General features: G+C 44.9%; 1 protein-coding gene across 1 annotated transcript in view; it reads right to left on the bottom strand.

The window, feature by feature from the left end:
• The window catches only part of LOC147109717 (EH domain-containing protein 3-like), a 91,983-nt gene that overhangs the window by 19,875 nt on the left and 44,592 nt on the right, over positions 1-27,516 (bottom strand). Inside the window, exons 4-5 of the mRNA XM_086003835.1 lie at positions 23,694-24,106; positions 15,440-15,604 (exon numbers count right to left, since the gene is read on the bottom strand). Coding sequence (XP_085859961.1) covers positions 15,440-15,604; positions 23,694-24,106 — 578 coding nt within the window. The remainder of the gene's footprint in view (positions 1-15,439; positions 15,605-23,693; positions 24,107-27,516) is intronic.

Raw genomic sequence — 27,516 nt, 5'->3', positions numbered from 1 at the left:
AGAGCGAGCGACTGGGGGGGAAGAGAGCGAGCGACTGGGGGGGAAGAGAGCGAGCGACTGGGGGGGAAGAGAGCGAGCGACTGGGGGGGAAGAGAGCGAGCGACTGGGGGGGAAGAGAGCGAGCGACTGGGGGGGAAGAGAGCGAGCGACTGGGGGGGAAGAGAGCGAGCGACTGGGGGGGAAGAGAGCGAGCGACTGGGGGGGAAGAGAGCGAGCGACTGGGGGGGAAGAGAGCGAGCGACTGGGGGGGAAGAGAGCGAGCGACTGGGGGGGGAAGAGAGCGAGCGACTGGGGGGGAAGAGAGCGAGCGACTGGGGGGAAGAGAGCGAGCGACTGGGGGGGAAGAGAGCGAGCGACTGGGGGGGAAGAGAGCGAGCGACTGGGGGGGAAGAGAGCGAGCGACTGGGGGGGAAGAGAGCGAGCGACTGGGGGGAAGAGAGCGAGCGACTGGGGGGGAAGAGAGCGAGCGACTGGGGGGGAAGAGAGCGAGCGACTGGGGGGGAAGAGAGCGAGCGACTGGGGGGGAAGAGAGCGAGCGACTGGGGGGGAAGAGAGCGAGCGACTGGGGGGGAAGAGAGCGAGCGACTGGGGGGGAGGAGAGCGAGCGACTGGGGGGGAGGAGAGCGAGCGACTGGGGGGGAGGAGAGCGAGCGACTGGGGGGGAGGAGAGCGAGCGACTGGGGGGGAGGAGAGCGAGCGACTGGGGGGAGGAGAGCGAGCGACTGGGGGGGGGGAAAAAAGAGAGTGAGCGATGGGGGGGAGGAGAGCGAGCGACGGGGGGGGAGGAGAGCGAGCGACGGGGGCGGGGGGGGGAAAAAGAAAGCGAGCGACTGGGGGGTGGGGGGGGCGGGGGGGGGAAAAAGAGAGCGAGCGAGCCACATAATAGGCTTACCAGCAAAGTTGAAGCCCATGGGAGAAAAGGGACAGTTGCAGCATGGATACGGAATTGGCTGAGTGACAGAAACAGAGAGTAGTGGTGAACGGTTGTTTTTCAGATTGGAGGAAGGTATGCAGTGGTGTTGTTCAGGTACTAGTTGTTCAGGTACAGTGACTAGTACTAGTCAGACACACGACAACGCAAAATCGTCGAGCAGAAACTGATCGCCAAGTTCCGCACCCATGAGGACGGCCTTAACCGAGATCTTGGGTTCATGTCACGCTACATGTAACCCCACCTGATGCAGGGTCATCCAGACTCGAGTCGACATTGGCTTGTTCTCTCTACACAGATGCGGCTGGACCTGCTGTGATTTCCAGCCAAAAAAATGTTTTTTGTCTGTTTTTTTGTTTTTCATACAGACCCCAGCATCTGCAATATTTGACCCCTTGTGACCCCACCTCATTGTTCTTTGATGTAATGTTTCCCTGACTGACCTGTTTGGACACCATTCACACCTTTGACTGCTGTGATTATCTCTCTGCCGAGGTGCGATAAATGGCAGTTGGAAAGGTTACCTGTAAACATCTGACATGATTCTCTGACTATATAAGCTGTGTCTTTATGCATTTCTCCACTTCACCTGAAGAAGGAGCAGCGCTCCGAAAGCTTGTGATTTCAAATAAAGCTGTTGGACTATAACCTGGTGTTGTGTGATTTCTTACATTCAGGTACTAGGACCACTGCTTTTCTTGATATATATTAATGGTTTGGACTTGGGAGTACAGGGCACAATTTCAAAATCTGCAGATGACACAAAACTTGGAAGTATAGTGAACAGTGAGAAAAAAGAGAGAGAAAGAAAGAGAAATAGAGAAAGAAAGAACGACTTGCATTTATATAGCGCCTTTCACGACCATCGGACGTCTCAAAGCGCTTTACAGCCAATTAAGTACTATTTGAAGTGGAGTCACTGTTGTAATGTGGGAAATAGAGGATAGTGATAGACTTCAAGAAGACACAGACAGGCTGGTGGAATGGGCGGACACATGGCAGATGAAACTTAACGCAGGAAAGTGCGAAGTGATACATTTTGGTAGGAAGAACGAGGAGAGGCAATATAAACTAAAGGGTACGGTTCTAAAGGAGGTGCAGGAACAGAGACACCTGGGGGTATATGTGCACAAATCATTGAAGGTGGCAGGGCAGGTTGAGAAAGCATACGGGATCCTGGGCTTCATAAACAGAGGTATAGAGTATAAAAGCAAGGAAGTTATGATGAACCTTTATAAAACACTGGTTTGGCCTCAACTGAAGCATTGTGTCCAATTCTGGGCACCGCACTTTAGGAAGGATGTGAAGGCCTTAAGAGAGGGTGCAGAAAAGATTTACGAGAATGATTCCAAGGATGAGGGACTTCAGTTACGTGGATAGACTGGAGAAGCTGGGGTTGTTCTCCTTGGAGTATAGAAGGTTGAGAGGAGATTTGATAGAGGTGTTCAAAATCATGAGGGGTCTAGACAGAGTAGATAGAGAGAAACTGTTCCCATTGGCGGAAGGGTCGAGAACCAGAGGACACAGATTTAAGGTGATTGGCAAAAGAACCAAAGGCGACATGAGGAAAAACTTGGTTACGCGGCAAGTGGTTAGGATCTGGAAGGCACTGCCTTAAAAAGTGGTGGAGGCAGATTCAATCGTGACTTTCAAAAGGGAATTGGAGAAGTACCTGAAGGAAAACAATTTGCAGGGCTATGGGGAAAGGAGAGGGGAGTGGGACTAGCTTGGAGAGTCGGCACGGGCTCGACAGGCCGAATGGCCTCCTTCTGTGCTGTAACCATTCTATGATTCTAAATAAACCTATCCAACAGATTTAAGTTCAGTGTAAATGGTAGAAGCCCCAGTCCTATAGAGAACACAGTGCTACACACTATAACCATAACTGGTATTACCGCTCCCTTGTTAACACAGACCTAACATTAACATCTGCATTAAGCCTCGCTATCCCCTCTCTCTGGCACCGCTCAGCAGCCTCCACCTGTAACAGAAGTACGATCTCATCTCCCAGTGTCACTCTTCAACTAGTCGCAAGGTACCAGGCCAAAGCAGCAGCTGACCGCTAAACACCCCCCGTGCCTCCCCCCCCACCCTCCCCCTCCCTAAATAATTCTCTAAACTCATTACCTTTGTCAGAGAAAAGCTGAGCAATGTGGAAATCATTTTGTGGATATATAAATGTAAATTAATCTACCACACTGCACTGGTCTACCAGCTCAACTCAAACCTGTCTCTCTGAACTCTGTGACTCCCAGACATCTTTAGGGAGCTGATATTACTGACTAGCCTTAGTTTCCAGTACATTCCAAAGGGACCCTTTTCCAGGAGTCTCAAGTGTTCTATTGTTGCAAATGGAGTCTCCTGCACGTGGAGTTAGGAAGGTTCTAGAACTCTCCCGCCTGGTGCTCACCGATGCTGCTGTCCATGTTACAAAGGTTAATGTTGGTAGTTTCAATTTCAGGAGCCAAAGGTCGCTCATGATCAGCTCCCAGTATGAGACATTTCTCTAAACGCCAGACATGCAGTAAATACCAATGCTTGCACACCTTCAAACTCTGGTGAGGTGAACATCTGCTGGGGTCAGGGTTGAAAGTCTGCACAATAACTGGTGAAACTCAACTGTCTTTGGTGTCCATGGAAAAGACGGGCTTCGTAATCTCTTTCTGCTTTAAAGAGCTTCCTTGATGCCACAATATTACGCTGAACGTAAGTACGGTGGCTCCAATACAGGTGTGAGGCCAGAGTCTTTGGCGGTCTCCACACTATTCTGCTCCCTGATGGACAATGTGGTGATTTCCATTTCAAGGGAATTGGCCTGTATGAAATCCCTGCAACAGATGCTCAGCAATCAGTGACTCCAACTATCATTATATACAGGCCACTGATTTGGGGGAAAAAAGGGACTGAATCACAGAATATAATCTCAAAAGATAGGTAAAAAATCCAAGGTAAACAGAACAACTTACTCGGTCATTGTAAACCGGGGCATTAATTATAAATTGACAATCGTGGCATGCGATGGCCAAAACAGTAGTAACATTTTTAAAATCTCATGTAAATTTGATTGTCACATTAAACAGGAGCCCTGAACAACATCATCTCCTTTAAAAACACAGGTTTGAATATCCAACTACGGAGTTTGGGTGCTATCGTGTATTGGGTTGAATGTGTCCACTATAAGCACAGCAAGTTCCTTCTTCACCAAAGTAGGGGTCAGCTACCAGACTGTTTGGCTCATACCTTCCCCTCTTTAAACAGGTCGTTATCGAAACCTCGATCAAGACAGATCTACTTCCCACAATGTGGCAGGATTTCGGGATGTGCTGACCTAAAGGCTATTTCAATGGCAAGAGATGTGCCGATGAGATGAGACTCCTAAAGACGGCCCATTACTCTCCTCCCCCTCACTCAACATAACTCCTCTCATAAAATACAGATCACAAATGTAAACACAGACCCACATATACTTGCCCCACAAAACACAGACCCAGGTATACACACACACACTGACCTAGATACCGAGAACACCTACAAAAGCACTGGGGATGCCTGCAGTTTGAACAGATACCTGTTACAAGGCCAAAACATTACACAAATGACTGATAACTAACACAGCTTCCCCTGCCTTCAGCTGCCAACTCGTCTGTTGTGGTAGGACATTAGTTTACCACATACAGATGCGTCTGAATAGTTACCTTCTGACTTATACCCTCTAGTGGCAAAAGTAGGCACTGCAGTCGTGTAGAAATTCACAAATCTCCACTGTGTTATCATTTTAGCTCAGGGCCTGTTTTACAAAGTATTCGACTAACATCAGACAATAGTGGCTTTTATACGCACATTAGATTACTTCAGAGTAGGTGGCCCAGGCCCCAAAAGTTACATTACTAAATCCGCTCCCACTTCCAGCCGCAGAATCATGGATGTGGTGCTGGCAGGATAAAGCAGCCGGACTTAATGTTATAAACATGGGGGAACTGCCCGAAATCTCCCCAACTCCAGATCAGGAAGCAGAAAGCATAAAGTGAATGATAAACTGCTGCTATACATGGCCCAGGGAGAGCAGAGGGGGTCACAGGTGGGCAAAGTGCAAGTTGCTCGCATCTTGGTGGGTGTCGACTCTGCCTCACAACATGCACATTTTGATTATTAGAACATAAGAACACAAGAATTAGGAGCAGGAGTCGGCCATACGGCCCCTTGAGCCTGCTCCGCCATTCAATCAGATCATGGCTGATCATCGGCCTCAACTCCACTTTCCCGCCCGATCCCCATATCCCTTGATTCCCCTAGAGTCCAAAAATCGATCGATCTCAGCCTTGAATCTACTCGAGGACTCAGCAGTCACAGCTCTCTGGAGCAGAGAATTCCAAAGATTCACAACCCTCTGAGTGAAGAAATTCCTCCTCATCTGAGTCTTAAATGGCCGACCCCTTATCCTGAGACTATGTTCTATGAGTCTATGTTCTAGACTTTTCAGCCAAGGGAAACATTAGCTCAGCATCTACCCTGTCAATCCCCCTCAAAATCTTATATCTTTCAATCAGATCAACTGCTCATTCTTCTAACCTCCGGAGAGTATAGGCCCAATCTACCCAATCTCTCCTCAGGACAACCCTCTCATCCCAGGGATCAATCTAGTTGCACCACCTCGAAGGTAAGAACGTCCTTCCGCAGATAAGACGACAAAATCTGTGCACAGTACTCCAGGTGTGGTCTCACCAAAGCCCTGTATAATCGTAGTAAGACTTCCTTACTCTTGTACTCCAACCCCCTACAATAAAGGCCAACACACCGCCCCTCGACATTCAATGGCATTACCATCGCTGAATCCCCCACCATCAATATCCTGGGGGTCACCATTGACCAGAAACATAACTGGACCAGCCACATAACTACTGCGGCAACAAGAGCGGGTCAGAGGCTGGGTATTCTGCGGCGAGTGTCTCACCTCCTGACTCCCCAAAGCCTTTCCACCGTCTACAAGGCACAAGTCAGGAGTGTGATGGAATACTCTCCACTTGCCTGGATGAGTGCAGCTCCAACAACACAAGAAGCTCAACATCATCCAGGACAAAGCAGCCCGCTTGATTGGCACCCCATCTACCACCTTAAACATTCACTCCCTCCACCACCGGCGTACCGTGGCTGCAGTGTGTACCATCTACAAGATGCACTGCAGCAACTCGCCAAGGCTTCTTCGGCAGCACCTCCCAAATCCGCAATCTCTTCCACCTAGAAGGACAAGGGCAGCAGGTGTATGGGAACACCACCACCTCCAAGTCACACACCATCCTGACTTGGAAATATACCGCCATTCCTTCATTGTCACTGTGTCAAAATCCTGAAACTCCCTCCCTAACAGCACTGTGGGAGTACCATCACCACACAGACTGCAGCGGTGGCTCACCACCACCTTCTCAAGGGCAATTAGAGATGGGCAATAAATGCTGGTCTTGCCAGCGATGCCCAGATCCTATGAACGAATAAAAAAAAAACCATTTGCCTTCCTAATTGCTTGCTTTACCTTCTGTGATTCATGTACAAGGGCACCAAAATCCCTCTGCTGACGAACATTTACTAGTCTCTCACCTTTTAAAAAAAAAAAAAAAAAAAAAAAAAAAATATTCTGCTTTTCCATTCTTCCTACCAAAGTGGATAACCTCACATTTCCCCACATCATACTCCATCTGCCACCTTACTGCCCTCTCACTTAACCTGTCTAATTCCCTTTGCAGGCTCTTTGTGTCCTCCTCACAGTTTACATAAGAACATAAGAAATAGGAGCAGGAGTAAGCCAATCGGCCCCTCGAGCCTGCTCCACCATTCAATAAGATCATGGCTGATCTGATCCAAACCTCAAATCTTCTATCACTCTCCATCCCACCCGAACCCATGTGATCTCCCAGGAGAGGCGAAAAACCAAATAAAAAACCCAATGGCCAATTTGGGAGAAAAAAAATCAGGGAAATTCCTCTCCGACCCATCTAGGTGATCGAAACTCGTCCAGGAGATCACTCTGTCCCTATATTTTCTACAGTACTTACCTTCTGTAAAGGCGATCTCCACCCCAGCCAGGAACAGAAATAAAACCATCTCCTGAAATCTAACACAGAATTGGAACACAAGAAGTAGGAGCAGAACCAGGCTACACGGCCCTTGGGCCTGCTCCACTACCCACAGGGCCATGACCATTCCGAACCTCGACTCATGTCCAATTTCCTGCCCGCTCCCCGTAACCCTTAATTCCCTTTACTTCTAGGAAACTATCTATTTCTGTTTTAAATTTATTTAATGATGTAGCTTCCACAGCTTTCTGGGGCAGCAAATTCCACAAACCTACCACCCTCTGAGTGAAGAAGTTTCTCCTCATCTCAGTTTTGAAAGAGCAGCCCCTTATTCTAAGATTATGTCCCCTAGTTCTAGTTTCACCCATCATTGGGAACATCCTCACCACATCCACCCGATCAAGCCCCTTCACAATCTTATGTTTCAATAAGATCGCCTCTCATTCTTCTGAACTCCAATGAGTAGAGTCCCAATCTACTCAACCTCTTCTCATATGACCACCCCCTCATCCCCGGGATTAACCGAGTGAACCTTCTTTGTACTGACTCGAGAGCAAGTATGTCTTTTCTTAAGTATGGACACCAAAACTGTATGCAGTATTCCAGGTGCGGTCTCACCAATACCTTGTACAACTGCAGCAATACCTCCCTGTTTTTATATTCTATCCCCCTAGCAATAAAAGCCAACATTCCATTGGGCTTCTTGATCACTTGCTGCACCTGCATACTAACTTTTTGAGTTTCGTGCACCAGGACCCCCAGATCCCTTTGTACTACAGTACTTTCCAGTTTCTTGCCATTAAGATAATAACTTGCTCTATGATTTTTCCTGCCAAAGTGCATAACCTCACACTTTCCAGTATTGTGTTCCATCTGCCAAATCTCTGCCCACTTACTTAGCCTGTCTATGTCTCTTTGCAGGTTTTTTATGTCCTCCTCACTCACTACTTTCCCTCCCATCTTAGTATCATCTGCAAACTTTGATATGTTACACTCGGTCCCCTCCTCCAAATCGTTAATATAGATTGTAAAGAGTTGGGGACCCAGCACTGACCCCTGCGAAACACCACTAGTTACTGATTGCCAGTCTGAGAATGAACCATTTATCCCAACTCTCTGCTTTCTGTTAGATAGCCAATCCTCCACCCACGCCAGAATATTACCCCCAATCCCGTGATTTTTTATCTTGAGCAATAATCTTTCGTGTGGCACCTTGTCAAATGCCTTTTGGAAGTCTAAATACACTACGTCCACTGGTTCCCCTTTATCCACCCTGTACGTTACTTCCTCAAAGAACTCAAGCAAATATGGAATTCAATCATGTTACTGTCCCACCTAGCTTTGTATCAGAAAACTTGGATACATTACACTCTGTCCCTTCATCCAAGTCATTAATATACTGTAGATTGTAAATAACTGAGGCCCAAGCACTGATTCTTGCGGCACCCCACTAGTTACAGCTTGCCAACCTGAAAATGACCAGTTTATGCCTAGTCTCTATTTTCTTTCTGTTAACCAATCCTCTATTCACACTAATATATTGCGCCCAGCCCCATGAGCCCTTATCTTGTATAGCAACCTTTTATGTGGCACCTTATCGAATACCTTTTGGAAATCCAAAAACACTACATCCACTGGTTCCTCTTTATCTACCACAAAAAACTAATACATTTGTTAAACACGATTTTCCTTTCATAAAACCATGTTGACTCTGCCTGATCATAATGGCCCAGAAATTCGGGTCGGGGGCTTCCCGTGGGTGTAAGCCCCCGACCTGCACTTACCATGCGCACCGGCCGTTGTGCTATGGTCCCCCGTGGAATTCCGATCCTGGGCCTGCTCCAGCTGCCGGCACGCAGTGCTTGCGTATTCCAGGGGCGCAGTTAGTTCGATGCGTCCCCTGGGATCACGTGGGCCATGGAGAGCCAATCGGAGCAGGGAATGCTTCATTCATAAGTTTGACAGGAAGGGCTGTCAAACTTAGAAATACTACGGCCCCAAAACATCACTAAATCTTCAAATAAATTTTTTTTATTTTTTAAATAAACGATAAATTACATTAAATAACTATTTTAAACAATTTAAATTTTTGAAAAAAATAATTTTATTTTCTAACGGGGCTAAAAATAAACTTACCTTGCTTTAAAGTATTTAAAAATAATAAACCTGTGGAAAAAATGTTTTAATTTTAATTAATTCACCACTTACCTTGTAAAAAGCAGGCCTTGCGACTGCTTTTTATATGTCTCACTTCTGCAGACTTACCCTCCCGGGAAGACCTGCATAATAAACCGTAAGTTCGATGTGCACGCGCTGCCTCTCCCGCGCACGCGTTCGAACTCTGAACCCCTTCTTTCAGGGGAACAGAAGTGCCAGTTTCCCGCGCATGCGCAGTGTATGCAGGAAACCGGCACTTCCATCGGGCCTACGGGTGAGTACCCCGTGCATACTCACCCGTGGAGACCCGAATTTCTGGGCCATTATGATTTTCTAAGTGTCCTGTTACCACTTCCTTAATAATGAATTCCAGCATTTTCCCAATGACTGGCCTGTAGTTCCCTGTTTTCTCTCTTCCTCCTTTCTTGAATAGCGGGGTTACATTTGCTACCTTCCAATCCGCTGGGACCGTTCTAGAATCTAGGGAATTTTGGAAGACCACAACCAATACATCCACTATCTCTGCAACTATGTCTTTTAGAACTCTAGGATATAGGCCATCAGGTCCTGGGGATTTGTCACCTTTTAGTCCCATTAGTTCTCAAGTACTTTTTCTCTATTGAAACAGAAAGTGTATATTCTTTGCACCAAAATTTTTTGCCAAACAGGACTGGTCACATTCCAGCGAGATGGAATGCATTACTCAGTGTGACTGGAACGGTCTGTGTTGCTCAGACAGGTACTTTATGGTGGAATCACAGTTACTGTGCTGCGTGGAATTGAAGCAACACTATAGTGCTTCATGGAACACCCAGTGAGTTTGGCAACATATTGTAAATGGTTAATATTTGTGTGGAGTCACTTAGTTAGATATTCACAGGCGTAAGACACCAGAGTTAAATATTTCAAAGGAATTTCGGTTGGCAGTCAGTTTCATCATCTGTTAAAGGGAAAAGGTTCACCTGACTCAATCGTGAATCACTATGGTAAGCAGAGATCATGAAGACAATGAGGCAGAAATTCCGATCCCTACGGGTGGGTACGCGCTGTGTACTCACCCGTAGGGCCAACGGAAATGCCGGTTTTAGGCATGTACTGCGCATGCGCTGGAAACCGGCATTTCCGATCTGTCAAGAAAGCTCTTGACAGATCCTCCGGCTGCCCGGGAGAAGGGCCTCTGCGGGTGGAGAGTTCCGTTTTTTGGAGTGCCTCCGCCCGCAGAAAACACTTACAATTCTTGCGCCTGGTAAAAGCAGGCATAAGGCCTGCTTTTATCAGGATAAGAGTTGAAAAAAAGTAATTAAAAAAAAATTCCCACTGATTTATCATTTAAAAATACTTTCAAGAAAAGTAAGTTTATGTTTAGCTCCATTAAAAACTTTAATTATTTTTTTCAAAAAAATAAAATTTTTGTTTAAAATACTTAATTTTTTGTAATTTAAAGTCATTTTAAAAATGTGATTTAAAAAAAAAAATTATTTAAAGTTTTACTATGTTTTGGGGGTGATCTCTTCATATATTTGACAGGCCTTCCTGTCAAATATATGAAGGGAGATTCCCTTCTCTGATTGGCTCCCCATGGCACACGTGATCCCAGGGACGCTGTGAACCGCCTGCGCCTCTGGGATACGTGGGCCCTGCACACCGGCAGTTTGGAGAGGCCCAGCAACGGAACTCTGCGCCTCCCGGGAGCCCTCCGGTCCAGGCGCAGATTTTTCCAGGTCGCAGCCCTCCGCCCGCGGGAGGCCTGTGAACGGAATTTCTGGGCCTTTTTTTTTTTATATTCGTTTATGGGATGTGGGCGTCGCTGGCAAGGCCAGCATTTATTGCCCATCCCCAATTGCCCTCGAGAAGGTGGTGCTGAGCCGCCTTCTTGAACCGCTGCAGTCCGTGTGGTGAAGGTACTCCCACAGTGCTGTTAGGGAGGGAGTTCCAGGATTTTGACCCAGCGACGATGAAGGATCGGCGATATATTTCTAAGTCAGGATTGTGTGTAACTTGGAGGGGAACTTGGAGGTGGTGGTGTTCCCATGCACCTGCTGCCCTTGTCCTTCTAGCTGGAAGTGGTCGCGGGTTTGGGAGGTGCTGCTGAAGAAGCCTTGGTGAGTTGCTGCAGTGCACCTTGTAGATGGTACGCTGGTGGTGGAGGGAGTGAATGTTTAAGGTGGTGGATGGGGTGTTAATCAAGCGGGCTGCTTTGTCCTGGATGGTGTTGAGCTTCTTGTGTTGTTGGAACTGCACTCATCCAGGCAATATCTGCTTAAATCTGATATTAAATGCAGGTAATATAAACTTTGAAGTAGAGCAAACTAACTAAACCTACAAATGACTGCACAGGAAGGGACAGTATGTCTCATTTCGGCAGGATGTGGGAGTTTCAAGCACCAGGTGTTGGCTTGAGCAAACACGTCTGTGGGAAGTGTCTCCAATACACCTTGCTCGAGCTCAAAATCTCAGAACTCAAGACGCAGATGGAGACAATCAGACACATCAGGGAGAGAGCAGTTCCTGGAGCAAGAGTTTGAGAGGGTAATCACACCAAAGAGAGATAGGGAACCTGCAGTAGAGGAGGAGAGATAGGTGACTATCTGAGGAGCAGGGAAAGGTAGAAAGGAAAGGTTAGAAGAGCACCCAGTGCAACTTAAATGCTGAGATTTGAAGCTCCAGATTCATGTGGGGAAAAGGAAGACTCTGGGCAGGTCCATCAAATAATTATCAATGGCCCCAACAAACATGAGATAGGTCAATGGTGTGAGATTAGCAACACAGCTAGAAATGCAGCAGTTATAGGGGATTCCACAGTTAAATGGGCTGACATGATCATCTGCTGTCCAGACCAAAAGCCCTGGATGCTTTGTTGCCTCCCAAGGGAAAAGGTTGTGGAAGGGAAGGGAGAGCAACTAGTTATTATGGTCCATGTGGGAGCCAATGATGTGGGTAAAGAAAAGTCTGAAGTCCTTCAAAATTAATTTAGATTAGGAAATGAGTTTAGGAGCCAAACCTCACAGGTGGTAATCTCAGATTTTAAAATTCTCACCCTCATTTTCAATCCCTCCATGGTCTCTCATCCCTCCCTATCTCTGTAACCTCCTCCAGCCCTGCAGCCCTTCAAGTTCTCTGCACCCCTCCAATTCTGGCCTCTTCTGTATCCCTGGTTTTCATCATCCACCACTGGCAGGCATGCCTTCAGCTGCCTGGGCCCATACTCTGGAATTCCCTCCTTAAACCTCGCTACCTCTCTCCTTTAAGACGCTCCTTAAAACCTACCTCTTTGATCAAGCTTTTGGTCACCTGTCTTGATATCTTTATGTGGTTCGGTGTGAAAGTGTTTTTGATAACGGTTCTGTGAAGCGCCTCGAGACATTTTTACTACATTAAAGGCACTATAGTAGTTGCTGTTGATTATTTCTCCAGCCATATGCTAGAATAGGGAAGGTCAGGAAGATTAGGTAAATCAATGCATGGCTAAAGGTGTGGTGTCAAGAAGAGGAATTCCACTTTGTTGGGCATTGGCACCAGTTCTGGGACAATGGGGCTACATCTGAACAGGAAGGGTGATAATATACAGGCAAAATGGTTAAATAGGGAAGTGATGAAATTTTAAAACTAGGAAGTGGGGTGGCTGGTAAAATAAACCAACCAGGATCATGTAAGAGAGAAGGGAGAAATAGTATAATATTCAGAGAAAACAATTTAGCAAGAGGAATATGGAATAGATGAATCAAATCAAATGAACTAAATATAAACAGGGAAAAGACTGAAATAAAGGCAGGGTAGCTTAGACAAAAAAAATCATGGGAAAAGGAGTGGTATTAAAAAAAGTTAAAATGTATGTATTGCAATACAAGAGTGTGGGAAATAAACGGAGGAGACGGGAAGCAATTATTTTATAGGAAGGTCTAGATTCAATAACAGAAACCTGGCTGCAAACTGGACAAGAATGGAAAACAAACATATCAGGATATAATATTTAGGAGGGATAGAAAAGATAAGGAAGGAGGCAGAGTGGTAATATAAAAATGGAATAGACTGTAGAAAGGGCTGATGTAGACGATAAAGAGGTCCAGACAGTAAATATGGTTGGAGATCAAAGATTAAAAATAGGTTTGTTAGATTAGTAGGGGTGTATTACAGACCTCTAAATTATTGATAGGCAATTGAAGAGGCAATCTATAGTCAGAGCAAAGAGGGAATAAAAATGTATTGTTCTGGGAGATTTTAATTATCCACTTACTGACTGAGACAGAGAGGGAGTAAATGGAGGAAAGGGAATGGAATTCATAAAATGTGTACATGGGTCCTTTCTAAAGGGTAGAGGTGTTGCTAGATCCATTTGAGTAATAAAATAGATCAGGTAGATTAACAATTGTCCTGAAGTGGTTGAGAGTGATATTATGATGCATAAAAGAAAAATGTTAAGAGAAGTTAGTTAAGCTAAAGGAAGTCAAAAGCTAGGGTTCAGTGGGATACATCCTAGGATCCTAAGGGAAAGGAGGGAGGAAATTGCTACAGCCCTAGAAAATTATATTTTAGGGCTCTATTGAGTGTGGCGGTGTGCCAGAGTCTGAAGAGTGGCCAATGTAATACCCATTTTTAAAAAGGTGACAGAGCTAACCAGAGTAAGTACAGGTCAGTCAGTTTAACATTTGTGGTAGGGAAACATTTTGGATTCTCTAATTAAAGGATGAAATTACCACATATCTAGATAGAGAGAAAATAATTAGAAGCAGCCAGCACCGATTTCAAAAGGGATGAATCGTGCTCGACAAACCTCATGGAATTCTTCAAGGTCACAGACATGCATGGTAAATAGGGGAAATGCAGTGGCTGCAGTGTACATGGACTTTAGAAAAGCCTTTGCCAAGGCACCACCTGGAAGATTGCGGAGTATAGAATTAGGTGGAGATAGCAAATTGGATGAAAAGTTGGTTGGGAGAGAGAAAACAGTAGGATTTATGAGCAGTTTTAGAGCGGTTCGAAGTGGGTAATGATGTCCCACAGGGTTCAGTTCTGGGGCCACTTCTGTTCACTGTGTTCAGTAATGATTTTGCTATGGATCTAGAGAGAATGGTACCAAAATTTGCAGATACCAAAATAGGAGGTATAGTTCATTATTTACAAGGCCAAAGGAAGCTGCAATGGGATATTGATATTCTGGAGGAATGGGCTGAAGTGGTAGATGGAATTAAATTCTTTGCTAAAAAACAGTAATTATACTCTGAATGGAAGTAGGCTCTGTGCTGTGGAAGAGCAGAGGGGTGTGTGTGTGTGTGGTTGGTGGTGGGGTGTTAGGGAAAGAGGACATTATAGGCAGCACCTCAGGTTAATAAAATTGTAAAAAAAAACTAATGGAATTCTAGATTTTAATCATGGGGTATAGAATATGAGGTTATGATGAAGAAACACTTGAGAAATTGGGGCTTTTTTCATGAAGACAACACAGATTACAGAGCAATGCAATATAGTGTTTAAAATTATGAAAGAATAGGACACGGTTGATAGCAGACTGTTTCCAGTAGTTGAGGGGTCTAGAACGAGGAGCCATAAATACAAGATTAAATGTAAAAGATTTAGAACCGAGGGCAGGAGAAACTTCAGAGTTGTGAGGCTGTTGAATTCACTTCCAGGGTTAGTGGTTGGAGCAGAAACTATGTCAACATTCAAGATTAGATTAGATAGACAGATGAAGGAGAAGGGGATAAATGGATCTGGGATCATGGAGGGTAAATGTGATTAGGACTATGTGGAGAGTAAATGCCGACACAGACTGGTTGAGCTAGTTTCCATGTTATAACTTCTATGCACTTGCACATAAAGCAAGGTTTATACCAAACCCAACAAACATAATACAGTGGGAGAGAGAGTTTATTTCCTTGAGATAGCATTAATGTTTTTCTCAACATGAGAGTTATCATCAGGTCTCCCTTGGCCATGAATTAAGTTAAGTATTCCATGGTTTCTTGTCGTCTTCCACTTCTACAACCTACGCAAAACATTCTGTGATTCCCTTGCTCTCTTTTCTCCGATTTCACATCCCCACATAAAATCCCCCCCGCAACAAGTTTGAAATGGTGTGCCTGGGGAATATCAGGATCCACGTGATTTCTTTTTCTTTTTACAGAATAGCGAGATTGGTTTGTGGTAAAGCTGTAAACTCATTCTAGATCTAACAATGTCAATTCCTTCTCTCACACATCCAGCACCTCATCCCAAAAAAAGTTACACAGAGCCCTGTACTTGTCAAACGGAAAATTATTGGATGCACCCGTTTACATTATCGTACCTGCATCTTCTTTACGTTGGGAAAATCACCAGCAGAGATATTGTGTTCCTGCTGGAGGATTACATATATCTCTGGAAGTCGACTTATCATTTCCTTTTTCTTTAGGTCTTTCCCAAACACAGCTGGCATCTCCCTCTTTAAGTAACTGATGATGTAGGCATGAACCTGGAAAGTAATGCAGATATTGGTTAGACAACACCGGAAACATCCAGTGTATTTAATATATATCTATATCAGTAGTATATTAAATAAATCTTACTTCCTGCATTCATATTTTGGTCATCCTTTTGAGTCAACTTTTCCATTCTAACTTGTCCTATTTGCAATGGAAACTGTATGTAAACCTGTCACATAACTACACCTCCCGCCAGTGGTGGCGCTGTAGCACATCAGTTCTGCTTCTCCCAGCCCTTTAGCCCCTACTTCAGAGAAACTCCTCCATTCCAACCAAATCTCTTTCTCTGCTTTGCAAACGACTCTTAAGTTTTTCTATTTAACTATAAATAATTAAAATAATCAAAGTTTGTGTTAGGCAACAGGAAGGAGAAAACGCGTGACTTTAAAATGCTGGCTGAATTACGTCTCCATGACCTGGTCCAACTACCCCCCTGCCCTATAACCCCACTTCACCTGAAGATTATACTTAAGTTTTCATTCACAGGAGATCAATATTATTAAAGATTTTGCTGAGGACGCACACGTGCTGTCAACAGACCTTATTTCCATGTCACAATTTTTGCGATGGATTTAGTTAACATTTACAGCTGAAACTGCCTAAAACTACACATCAAAAGTACTTCATTGGCTGTAAAGCACTTTGGGGTGTCCGGAGGTCATGAAAAGCAATATAAATGCAAGCCCTTCCCTTTAGGTAAACATCTACAGTATGAATTTCTCTATGTGCAGAGTTCCAATTACTGAGTAGTTGCAGATTTCCTGCCACTAGCTGGTGCTAAAACACCTCCTGCTCCTATATCCCAGCTGCTGAGGGAAGGGGGCACTTTCATGTTATAGACCAAAGGGACGAAGGCCCTCAATACAGTAAATAATAGGATCACCACCAAACTGGAACCACACAAACATATATATTCATGTCACTTATTCAATATTGCTGTAACATGAGGATACAATTAGATACTAGATTCATTTACTTTATCTTATGCTTTCTGGAAGACCTACCAGATTGTATGGGTAGAGAGCTCTGGCGTTTAATATTGGATTGCAGTAAAGCTGGAATCTAACCTCAACAGCTTTCAAAAGCCACTTCAGCTCATTAGAAACCCAAGGGTTCCTTGGCTGCAATCGTAAAGATCACATCCAAATCTGAAGCCCCGCAGGCTAGTAATCCAGACACCGGGACTAATGATCCGGAGACATGAGTTCAAATCCCACCAAGGCAGCTGGGGAATTTAAATTCAGTTAATAAATTAATCTGGAATAAAAAGCTAGGATCAGTATGGTGACCATGAAACTACTGGATTGTCATTAAAACCCATCTGGTCCTTTAGGGGGAAAAAAATCTGCCATCCTTACCCAGTCTGGCCTATATGTGACTCCAGACACACAGCAATGTGGTTGACTCTTAACTGCTCTCTGAAATGGCCTAGCCACTCAGTTAAGGGCAATTAGGGGTGGGCAATAAATGTTGTCAAATATTTCTGCAGTCAAAATTTTAAAGTTGATTTCATTTCAGACAAAGTCAAGTTGTGCTAATCAATGACACAGGGCTCCAAGATGTCAGCAGCATCCTATTCATCATATGCTCTGCTACAATGCTTTTATACAAGGAGTACAATAGACAGCACTCAGTGTAGAGCTGACTATCTCCTGAGACCCTCAATTAAAGCATTAAAGATCTGATTTTCACATTCTGTGCTGTCACGGAGTCTCCACATACCTCTAACAGAGCCAGAGACACATTTTTCTGCAATTTACAAAATTACCAGCTTCTTGGTGCTCAACACCCAGCAGTCAATTGTGGTTTTAAATGACATGACTGTGAAACTTTTCTATGCTGGCTTAGTGCTAACTTGTGCATTTTTGGTAGGGGAGGGAGATGGGGGACCAGACATGAAACCTAGCTGTACATGAAACAGCACTTCCACTGGTGCATACGCACACGGGCGCCCATACGCACCCATACGCACACGGGCACCCATACGCACCCATATGCACACGGGCACCCATACGCACACGGGCACACATACACACCCATATGCACACGGGCACCCATACGCACACAGGCACCCATACGGTCAGATTTTACATTTTTGTTACTTACATAGAATTACATAGCACGAAACAGGCCATTCGGCCCAACGAGTCTGTGCTGGCGTTTATACTCCACACGAGTCTCCTCCCATTCTGCCTCATCATAGCCTTTCAGCCTATCTTTCTATTCCCATTTCTCTCATGTACTCTTCTAGTTTCCTTCTGAAAACATCTAAGCTATTTACCTCAAACACTTCCTGTGGTAGTGAGTTCCACATTCTAACCACTCAGTCGACAAATTTCTCATCATTTCCCTACTGGATTTATTAGTAACTATCTTGTATTTATGGCCGCTAGTTTGGGATTCTCCCACAAGTGGAAACATTCTCTCCACATCTACTCTGTCCAACCCATTCACAATTTTAAAGATCTCTATTAAGTCACCTCCAAGTCTTCTCTTTTCTAAAGAAATAAAAGCCTCACCCTGTTCAATCTTTCCTGACAGCTGTAATCTCTCAGTTCTCGTACCATCCTTGTAAATCTTTTTTGCACTTTCTCCATTGCTTCTATATCCTTTTTATAGTACGGAGACCAGAACTGTGCACAGCACTCCAAGTGCGGCCTGACTAGTTTATACAAGTTTAACAACTTCATAATTTTGAATTCGATACCCCTGGAAATAAATCCCAGTGCTTTATTAGCATTTTTAAAAGCTTTCCTGATCTGTGATGCTGCTTTTAATGATTTGTTCACCTGTATCCCTAGATCACCTTGCTCTTCTACCCCATTCAGTTTCTTATTTTCTAAGGTGTAGGTGATGTTTCCATTTTTCCTAACAAAGTGCATCACCTCACGTTTATACTATGTTAAAGTTCATTTGCCACTTAACTGTCTGCAAGTTTATTAGTGTCTTCTTGTATTATGTTGCATTCTTGCTCAGTATTAGCTATACCCCCTCAGTTTGGTATCATCTGCAAATGTTGATACTGAGCTACTTATTACTACCTTTCATTTACCTTATCAGTCAATCTCTTTGCAAGTGTCACCTTGACTCAGTGGTAGCATGCTCAGCTGAGTTTTCAGCTTGTGGGTTCAAACCCCACTCCATAACTTCAGCACGTAATCTAGGCTGATGCTTCAATTCAGTAATCAAGAAGTGCTACACTGTTAGAGGTGCCGTCTTTCAGATGAGATGTCAAACTGAGGTCCCCATTGTCCATTCAGTTGGGCACAAACGACCCCATGACACTTCTGAAGTGCAGGGTGCTTTCCCTATGCACTGGCCAACATTCATCCCTTGACCAACATCACCACTATTCATCTCACTATACTGTGGGACCTTGCTGTACGCAAACTGGCTGCCGTGCTTACTTACAAAATAAGTGACTGTACTTCAAAACAAATTCTTTGTCCATGAAGTGCTTTGGGGCATCCTGAGCATGTGAAAGGCATTATATAAATGCAAGTTCTTGCTTTCTCTTACACAACTTCAATAACAAGAGTCAAATGTTGCACACTCATTGTTTCTGCATCACTTCACACTTAATCTCATTAACAGTAGTTTAGAGTCTGCTCATCAGTAACAGTATTGATGCAGGCAGTCATGATCCAGCATTTCATGATGTACTCTAGTTATGGATAGGTCAGTCAGCCTAATATAACTCAGACATTAAGGGAGGGTGTAATAACTCGTTATCTTAACTGCACTGATAGATAGATAGATACCATTACATCTTGTAAGGAAAAATTGAATAAATATTTGAAGCAGAGGAACATACAGAGCTATGGCGAGTACGGGGCAGTGGGATTCATTTTGGATTGATCTAGCATAGAACCAGCATAGACACAATGGCCGAATGATCATCTTCGGTGCTTTAAACTTCTATGGTACTACTAGCAACAGTTAAACTTCAGGCACAGAAAGATACGAATGTCCGTTTGGTGGATTCCTGGGAATGGTGGACAGAGTTTGTGGCCAGGAGTCTGCGGTGGTACGTGGTTCCAAGTTCAGCCAAAAGGTCTAAAGCCAACCTCAGGGCACAGATGTGGGTGGAGACCGTAGGATAGGTGTGGGCTTCAGAAGATCATATTCAGCCCAGAGCAGTACAAACACTTAGCCGAAAGCAACATGAAGTCTACAATGCAAACTGACTGGAAAACTAATTAGACAATCCCCACACAACTCATCAGGCTTATCCCATGAAATTCTGAACAGAAATGAAAAAGGTTTCATAACATGATCTACTTGCATTCAGCAATACTTAAAAACTATTTTTCATACAATTAAAAGGAAATTTCTTTGACATTTTATTTCAAGTGCAAATAGTTTGAGTTCAAGGCTCTCATTTCCAAATCAAATACAGCACCATTGATGTGCAGGCCAGCTGTACCAAGCTGTTTATTGGAACACACAGTGCATTTCTGAACCCAGTGTTTAAATAACCTGTGTTCGTACATTTTATCATTCCAGAAAAACAATGCATTAAAAAACCTCCATGTACTAGTCACTGGAAATGTGACATTAAATTACCAAGTTGTACATGACCTTGTAGTTCCAGACTTTCAAAAGTTTCCAGCATGACTGCAGAGCACATCCTCAGGATACAAGTTATATAAATATAACACACCCTTCATCTTAGGTTAGAGCGAGGGCAGCATTTCACATGTGCGGTTTCTATTGAACTGGTGCCATAAACAATGCATTCTGTTATACGCTATACTCTAGAGTGTTACACTAAAGAATATATGTAATGTACATATTTGGAACAGAGTTACTGATATTATATAGAGATTTGCAGAATGGAGTTGCAGCAATGACTACAATTAGAATTATCAAATCAATCCTGTATGCCTTAATAGTCCACCCCAGCTGACTGAGATCAGCTCATGAATGGGGCTGGCCCATAGTCCACATACAGTTCTGACCAGTCCATGACAAAGTCTTCTTCACAACTGGAATAAACCTGGTGCTGTACTGGCGTGACGTTCAATCCTGCAATGCCTCAGTTACTGTTTAACAGATAGAAAACCATGGCAAAATGCAGAACTTCAGTGAACTACTTTCCAATTGAAAAGAAGCATTGATGTGGTGGATGCCATGGTAACCAGGCTTCAGGATCAGTTCCACTTTTGGCGCTCCTTTGCCCAGGATTTATGTCAGAGATAGCTCCGTGGCATGGGCAGAACTGGAGAGTAGTACACAATACGACACTCAATTATATAATCCTAACTGTTATAAAGGGAAATATGAAAACTCAGCATCCCTACATCCGCTCCATGATACCACGTTTCATACCTTCAAAAGTCAAACAAGAGGCAGCATTCGACCCATCAGGGTTATTCTGCCGTCTTGTTAACCTCAGCAGTTCGATCGATTTAATCCCAATTTCCCACCATTTTTCCATATCCCTTAAAGCTCTTTCTTCCCAAGTATCTATTACTGTTTTAGGCCTCTCAATAGAAAGCATCTATGGCAGTGTGTTCCATATTCTCACAACCTTTTTGTGAAGAGGTTTCTCCTGGATTCACTTTTAAACAGCTTAGCCTGAATTCCCCCCGTTTGGGATTATCCTGCAAAAGGAGTCATTCCTATCCATTGTCAAATATTTCATTAATTCAAACACCTCAAGACCTCAACATCCAAGTTTATCCAGGGTCTCATCATAAGAGTCCCTTTATCCCAGGTATCATCCAGGTGAATCATTGCTGGTCTTTCCCCAAGGCCAATCCATCCTTCCCAAAGTAGAGCAATCAAAACTGAACACGCCATCATAGAATAGTACAGCACAGGAGGCCGCCATTCGGCCCATCGAGTCTGTACCGGCTCTTTCGAAGAGCAATTCAGTTAGTCACACTCCCCTGCTCTTTCCCCATATCACTGCAATATTTTTCTTCACGTGTTTATCCAATTCCCTTTTGAAAGCTACTATTGAATCTGTATCTACCACCCTATCAGGCAGTGCATCCAAATCCTAACCTTTTATTACATAAAAGTTTTTCCTCGTGCCGCCTCTGGTTCGTTTGCCAATCACCTTAAATCTGTGTCCCCTGGTTCCCGACCATTCTGCCAATGAAAACAATTTCTCTCTATCTACTCTGTCCAGACCCCTCATGACTTTGAATACCTCCAATCAAATCTCCTCTCAACCTTCTCTGCTCGAAGGAGAACAACCCCAGCTTCTCCAGTCTATCCATGTAACTGAAGTCCCTCATCCCTGGAACATAGAAACATAGAAGATAGGAGCAGGAGTAGGAGCAGGCCATTCGGCCCCTCGAGCCTGCTCCACCATTTAATGAGATCATGGCTGATCATCCAAATTCAGTACCCTGTCCCTGCTTTCTCCCCATATCCCTTGATCTCTTTAGCCTTAAGAAATATATCTAACTCCTTCTTGAATATACTTAATGAATTGGCCTCAATTGCCTTCTGTGGTAGAGAATTCCACAGGTTCACCACTCTCTGGGTGAAGAAATTCCTCCTCATCTCAGTCCTAAATGGCCTACCCCTTATCCTTAGACTGTGACCTCTGGTTCTGGACTCCCCCGCCATCGGGAGCATCCTTCCTGCATCTAGTCTGTCTAGTCCTGTTAGAATTTTATAAGTTTCAATGAGATCCCCTCTCATTCTTCTAAACTCTAGCAAATACAAGCCCAATCGACCCAATCTCTCCTCATACGTCAGTCCTGCCATCCCAGGTATCAGTCTGGTGAATCTTCGCTGCACTCCCTCCATGGCAAGAACATCCTTCCTCAGATAAGGCGACCAAAACTGCACACAGTACTCAAGGTGTGGTCTCACCAAGGCCCTGTACAACTGCAGCAGGACATCCTTGCTCCTGTACTCGAATCCTGTCACTATGAAGTCCAACATACCATTTGCCTTCTTAATCGCCTGCTGCACCTGCATGCTTACCTTTAGCGACTGGTGCACAAGGACACCCAGGTCTCGTTGCACTTCCCCTTTTCCCAATCTATTGCCGTTCAGATAATAATCTGCCTTTTTGTTTTTGCCATTCCCTTCTGTACCCTCTCCAAAGCCTTCACATCCTTCCTAAAGTGCAGCGCCTAGAATTGGGCACAATACTTCAGCTAGGGCCAAATTAGTGTTTTATATAGGTTTAGCATAACTTCCTGGCTTTTGTACTCTATGCCTCTATTTATAAAGCACAGGATCCACATGCTTTATTAACTGCTTTGTTAACCTGCCCTGCCACCTTCAAAGATTTGTGCGCAAACACCCCCAAGTTTCTGTTCTTGCACCCCCTTTAAAATTGTACTCAGTCAGACCAGCGCTCTGTATATCTACAGTAACACCTCCATGTTTTGATATTCTATACCTTGTGATGAAGCCAAGCATCCCACAGCTATTTTGATCACTTTTTACATCTGAAAGCTAGCTTTAATAAGTTATGTACTTGGGCCTCTAAATCTCTGTTCATCTACCCACTTAGTACTTATTCATTTAATAATATTCCCATCTGCCATTTTTACAGTCCAAGTCTGCTACCTCACAAAGTGCTCCAGATTATGTAACCCACAATTTCCAAACACAGAAAACATGACCAGGGCAGCAGATACCAAGTTTACAGGTACTTTCCTTCAGGATCCAAAAGATTTGTAAATTTATATTTTCAATTGGAAGAGTTAGACTGATTATAAAAGCAACAACCAATTAAATCTATTGGCAGGAGGGAATGAGAATGCATACATGGGATTTTACTTGCCAATGATGGCTTCAGCTCTTGCTGTGAATCAATCACAGCCTTCTACCCAATACATGCAGTCTAGCAGCACATACAAATAAAATCTAACCATCTAAATAGCTGACAATAAAAACTCAGCAGGTTTCTCTATGAAACGTTAACTCTATTTATCTCTCCACCGATGCTGCCTGACCTGGAGTGTTTCCAGCATTCTGTATTTATTGCAGATTTCCTGCATCTGCAGCATTTTGCTTTTGTTGTAGATTGCTGACAATACCATTTTTAACCGACGTATTACCATCTTGTAATGAACCAGATTCGAGGATCCTTTAAATTCATACCTTTGCAAGCCTGGCTCGTTTGATGAGGTCATTGAGTTTGCGCAGTGCAGCATTCCGAGGTAAATCCTTAATATCCTTGAAGAGGTCTTCTGTTTCCATCTCAAAAAGTTTCCGATTCTCTGTAATTTGGAGGGGTTTGGACCAGAAGGAGCCTATGTAAACCCGTACAACCTCTGGGGTGTCAATCACTTTGCCGAGGGACCACATCAACGCACCATACACCCTCATCAGTTGCTGTGTATCAACTTGGTCTGCTTTGTTCAGGACCACTCGAATTTTGTCATCTTGGCCTCTCAGTGCCTTGATAGCCTCGGAAAACTCATCCGATATATCCAACTTATGAGCATCAAACAGAAGGATGATGCGATCAACTCTTTCAGCAAACCATTGCAAAACTTCTGAAAAGTCATAACCTAAAAATTCAGACACAAGACATGGTTAGAGGTTTCTATTCACCTAGAATAAACATCAAACACCTCAGTAGAGAAACCTCAAGATTTTAAAAACCCTCAGGACTAGCATTAATACCTTGGGCCCGATTTTCTGGCAGCCGTCGGGCGGCTTTTCATGCGGCCGGGGTCCGAAAATCGCGGAAAAAGCGGGTCGGGACCCCCCCCCGCCTGACTTTCGGACCGCCGTTTCTCCGTCACCCGCTTCAGTCCCGGCCGCCGCTGGCAGGACTGCTCGTCGGAGCACTAATCACCAATGATCACCTTGTTAAAAAGATTTTCCGGGGCCGTTGCGACTTTGGGGCTTTCCCCACATGAAACCCGCCTGCGGGGAACCCTGCCGATGAGAGCTGGCGTGAAAACAGCTGGCTTGCTTGCTTGCAGCAGCAGGTCGCTGAGGGCTGAAGAGATTTAAATAGGCAGCATTTGCAGGCTGCAGGACCTTGTTGATCAAGGCTTGGGGGACTTTTTGAAGCCTTAGGAGCAGCTGTAGAAAGTTGGAGCCTCACACACTTCTCCAGTGTGAGCTCCTGGGAAGCCCCTCTCACCACCCTAACTCAGCGCCCCCTCAACGGAGGCATCTGCCAGAAGCATGGGAGGCCTTTGGTACCTTCCCTTCCTGGCATTAGAGGATCTCCAACAGCAGAGGCAGCAGCAGCAGAACCAGGAACAGCAGGATGAGCACCAGGAGGCTGCTCACTCACCTGAAGCTGCACAGGCCAGAAGGGGCCAGCGCTTGGAAGTGGCTTGAGAGCACCTTGCTGTACATCAGGGGGCCAGTGGGACCCATTTCTGCACCGGCAGTTCTACTCAGAAAGACTTCCATGAAGATCTGGTTTCTCTGTTCAACAGATGGCCAACGCTCCTCAGGAGATGTCATTCTCTTATGAGCACTCACCATGTTTTCCGTACCCTGGCGAGTTATCTCCTGCATGGAGGTTGCCAACCTTTCCATGGTGATGCGTTCATGCGCCAATGACTCCACAAAGGCTCTGCTCATGGTCGCTATGGACTCCTCCATTCGCTCCACACTCGCAGCGACCCTGGAGACAAAACCTGCCAGAGACTCCTGCATCTGTGCATGGAGATCTATCACCTCTTCTCTTGCGGATGGACCCAGAGGCAGAGGGTCGACATGCAGCGCAGCTGAGCTGAGCTGGCAGAGTCCTGCGCCCTCCGACGAGGACTCTCCACTGCTGTCCCTGTCTCCAGAATCTGCTGAGGCTCACTTGTGAGCTGTGAAACACCAGGTGACAACACTACTCTAAGTCCCGAAGGTCCCCCCGAGGTGTGAGTGTCTGCGCTGGTGCTGGGTGCGCTTACTTCTGCTGACGCTGCGCCCTCAGAGGTTGGAGCTTCCTCTGAGGAGTCTGGCTGCACAGCCTCTTCCTCCTCCACAGTGAGGACGGGGGCTCTGGATGGTACTGTGGGGGAGTAAAGGAAGGAGATAGAGATGTAATGCCAAGGTTCTTCTGGTGACTCCCAGCGAGTTGGCATCTGTTGACACCTGCATCCGTGCAGCATTGGTCTCAGTGGGAGGCCTCTTCCTCCCTGACCTAGGGAAGAGGACCTCCCTGTGGGCCCTAACCCCATCCAATAATGCCTGCAGTGAAGCCTCGTCGAATTTGGAGGCAGCTCGGGGTCTGGCACTGGCCACAGCTGCTGCAGGCTCCTCTGCCATCCTGTATGGTTCGTTTGGAAGCCTTCAGAGGATGCAGTGCTTGCTATGGACCTTGAAAGCACCACGAATGATGACATCATACTGTGGGGATTTCTGACTCGAATTGGACAATTAGCAAGGCTTCCCACATGCTGGGAATTAATTGGCCACTTGAGGGAAAATTGCGTGGAGCTGGCTGACATTTTTTTTATGTGTGTCAGAAACCCCACATTCGGGGAAATCCGACCATTCCCCACAGAAGCCGAAAATCGGGGCCCTTGAGTTCCTGGCAACATACCACCAAGTCCGACCTATATAGAGCCTTGTGCTGATCATATCCTCAGTTCCTTCAATGGAGGAGGCTGCAACAAGTACATCACACATGGAACACAACACGTGTTCATTTAAGTCCCAATCTATTATGTGCAACAAAGAGGACAGCTATATCCCAGCTGCATAAGCTGACCATTCTTCAGTTACCAATCTGCATAAACAGGAGTATAACAGAGACACCACTCTACTGAACTGAACTCAGGCCACATTTGAAGTAATGGTGCTTCAACGGATTTATAAAATTGCACCATATCATGTTGTCCTCTCCAGAATGGGCTCTAACATAGGCAGTTAACTCTGGCAACTTCCCCTCACTCCAAAAAGGAGGGGAGCATAATCTTACATTAGAAAGAACAGCTGAAAACGCAAACTCAATCTCTTGGCCCCTGCTATTACAAAAAAAAATCTGCTGTAGGGTATCCCAGAACGAGATCTGGAACCTAATCTGATGAATTTTAGACTCCCTAAAAGTCAGGGAAGACCCAAAAATATCTGGAGTATTTCCCCACTGTGTCATGGGTAATTCTGTTATAGAATGTATGGGTTTTTACATCAAACTGACGTATTCTTCAAAAGTAATTAAGAGGGAATAAAAGTCAGGCTCTTCCTGTGGTTCTTGAAATCTGTTCAGTCTGCAGAGTTCCACGAACACTGTACAGTACCTCAAGTGAACTTCCCAACTGAGGAAGGCAAGAAGTTTTTTAAAATTCCAACATATTAGATGGTTAACTGTTAAATCTGTAAGGACAGAAAGCAAAAGATGCAGATTTCGGAGCGGAATGGAGACGGTCACATAGAAACTGCCCCTATGCCTTCTCAACGTGAAGTCTGTTGTAATAACTCGCACATATTTAGAACCTGTAACCCAGCTTTTATTGAAAGGAGGCAACAAAGAAACCAATGTAGAATCATAGAATGGTTACCGCACAGAAGGAGGCCATTCGGCCCATGCCGGCTTCCTGCAAGAGCACTTCAGCTAGTCCCACTCCCCCACCCTTTCCCCGTAGCCCTGCAAATTTTTTCCCTTCAGGCACTTATCCAATTCCCTTTTGAAAGCTACGAATGAGTCTGCCTCCACCACCCTTTCAGGCAGTGCATTCCAGATCCTAACCACTCGCTGCGTAAAAAGTTTTCCTCATGTCGCCTTTGGCAAAAGAACCAATCACCAATCTGTGTCCTCTGGTTTCTAACCCTTCTGCCAATGGAAACAGTCTCTCTCTATCTACTCTGTCTAGACCCCTCATGATTTTGAACACTTCCATCAAATCTCCTGTCAACCTTCTATACTCCAAGGAGAACAACCCCAGCTTCTCTAGTCTATCCACGTAACTGAAGTCCCTCATCCCTGGAACCATTCTATAAGGCCTTCACATCCTTCCTA

This window comes from Somniosus microcephalus, chromosome 12 (assembly GCF_052327205.1).
Source record: "Somniosus microcephalus isolate GS21.2 chromosome 12, FLI_Smic_1.0, whole genome shotgun sequence".
Taxonomy (NCBI): domain Eukaryota; kingdom Metazoa; phylum Chordata; class Chondrichthyes; order Squaliformes; family Somniosidae; genus Somniosus; species Somniosus microcephalus.
The sequence above is the reverse complement of the archived record's forward strand: the minus strand, read 5'-3'. Positions and strand labels throughout refer to the sequence as shown.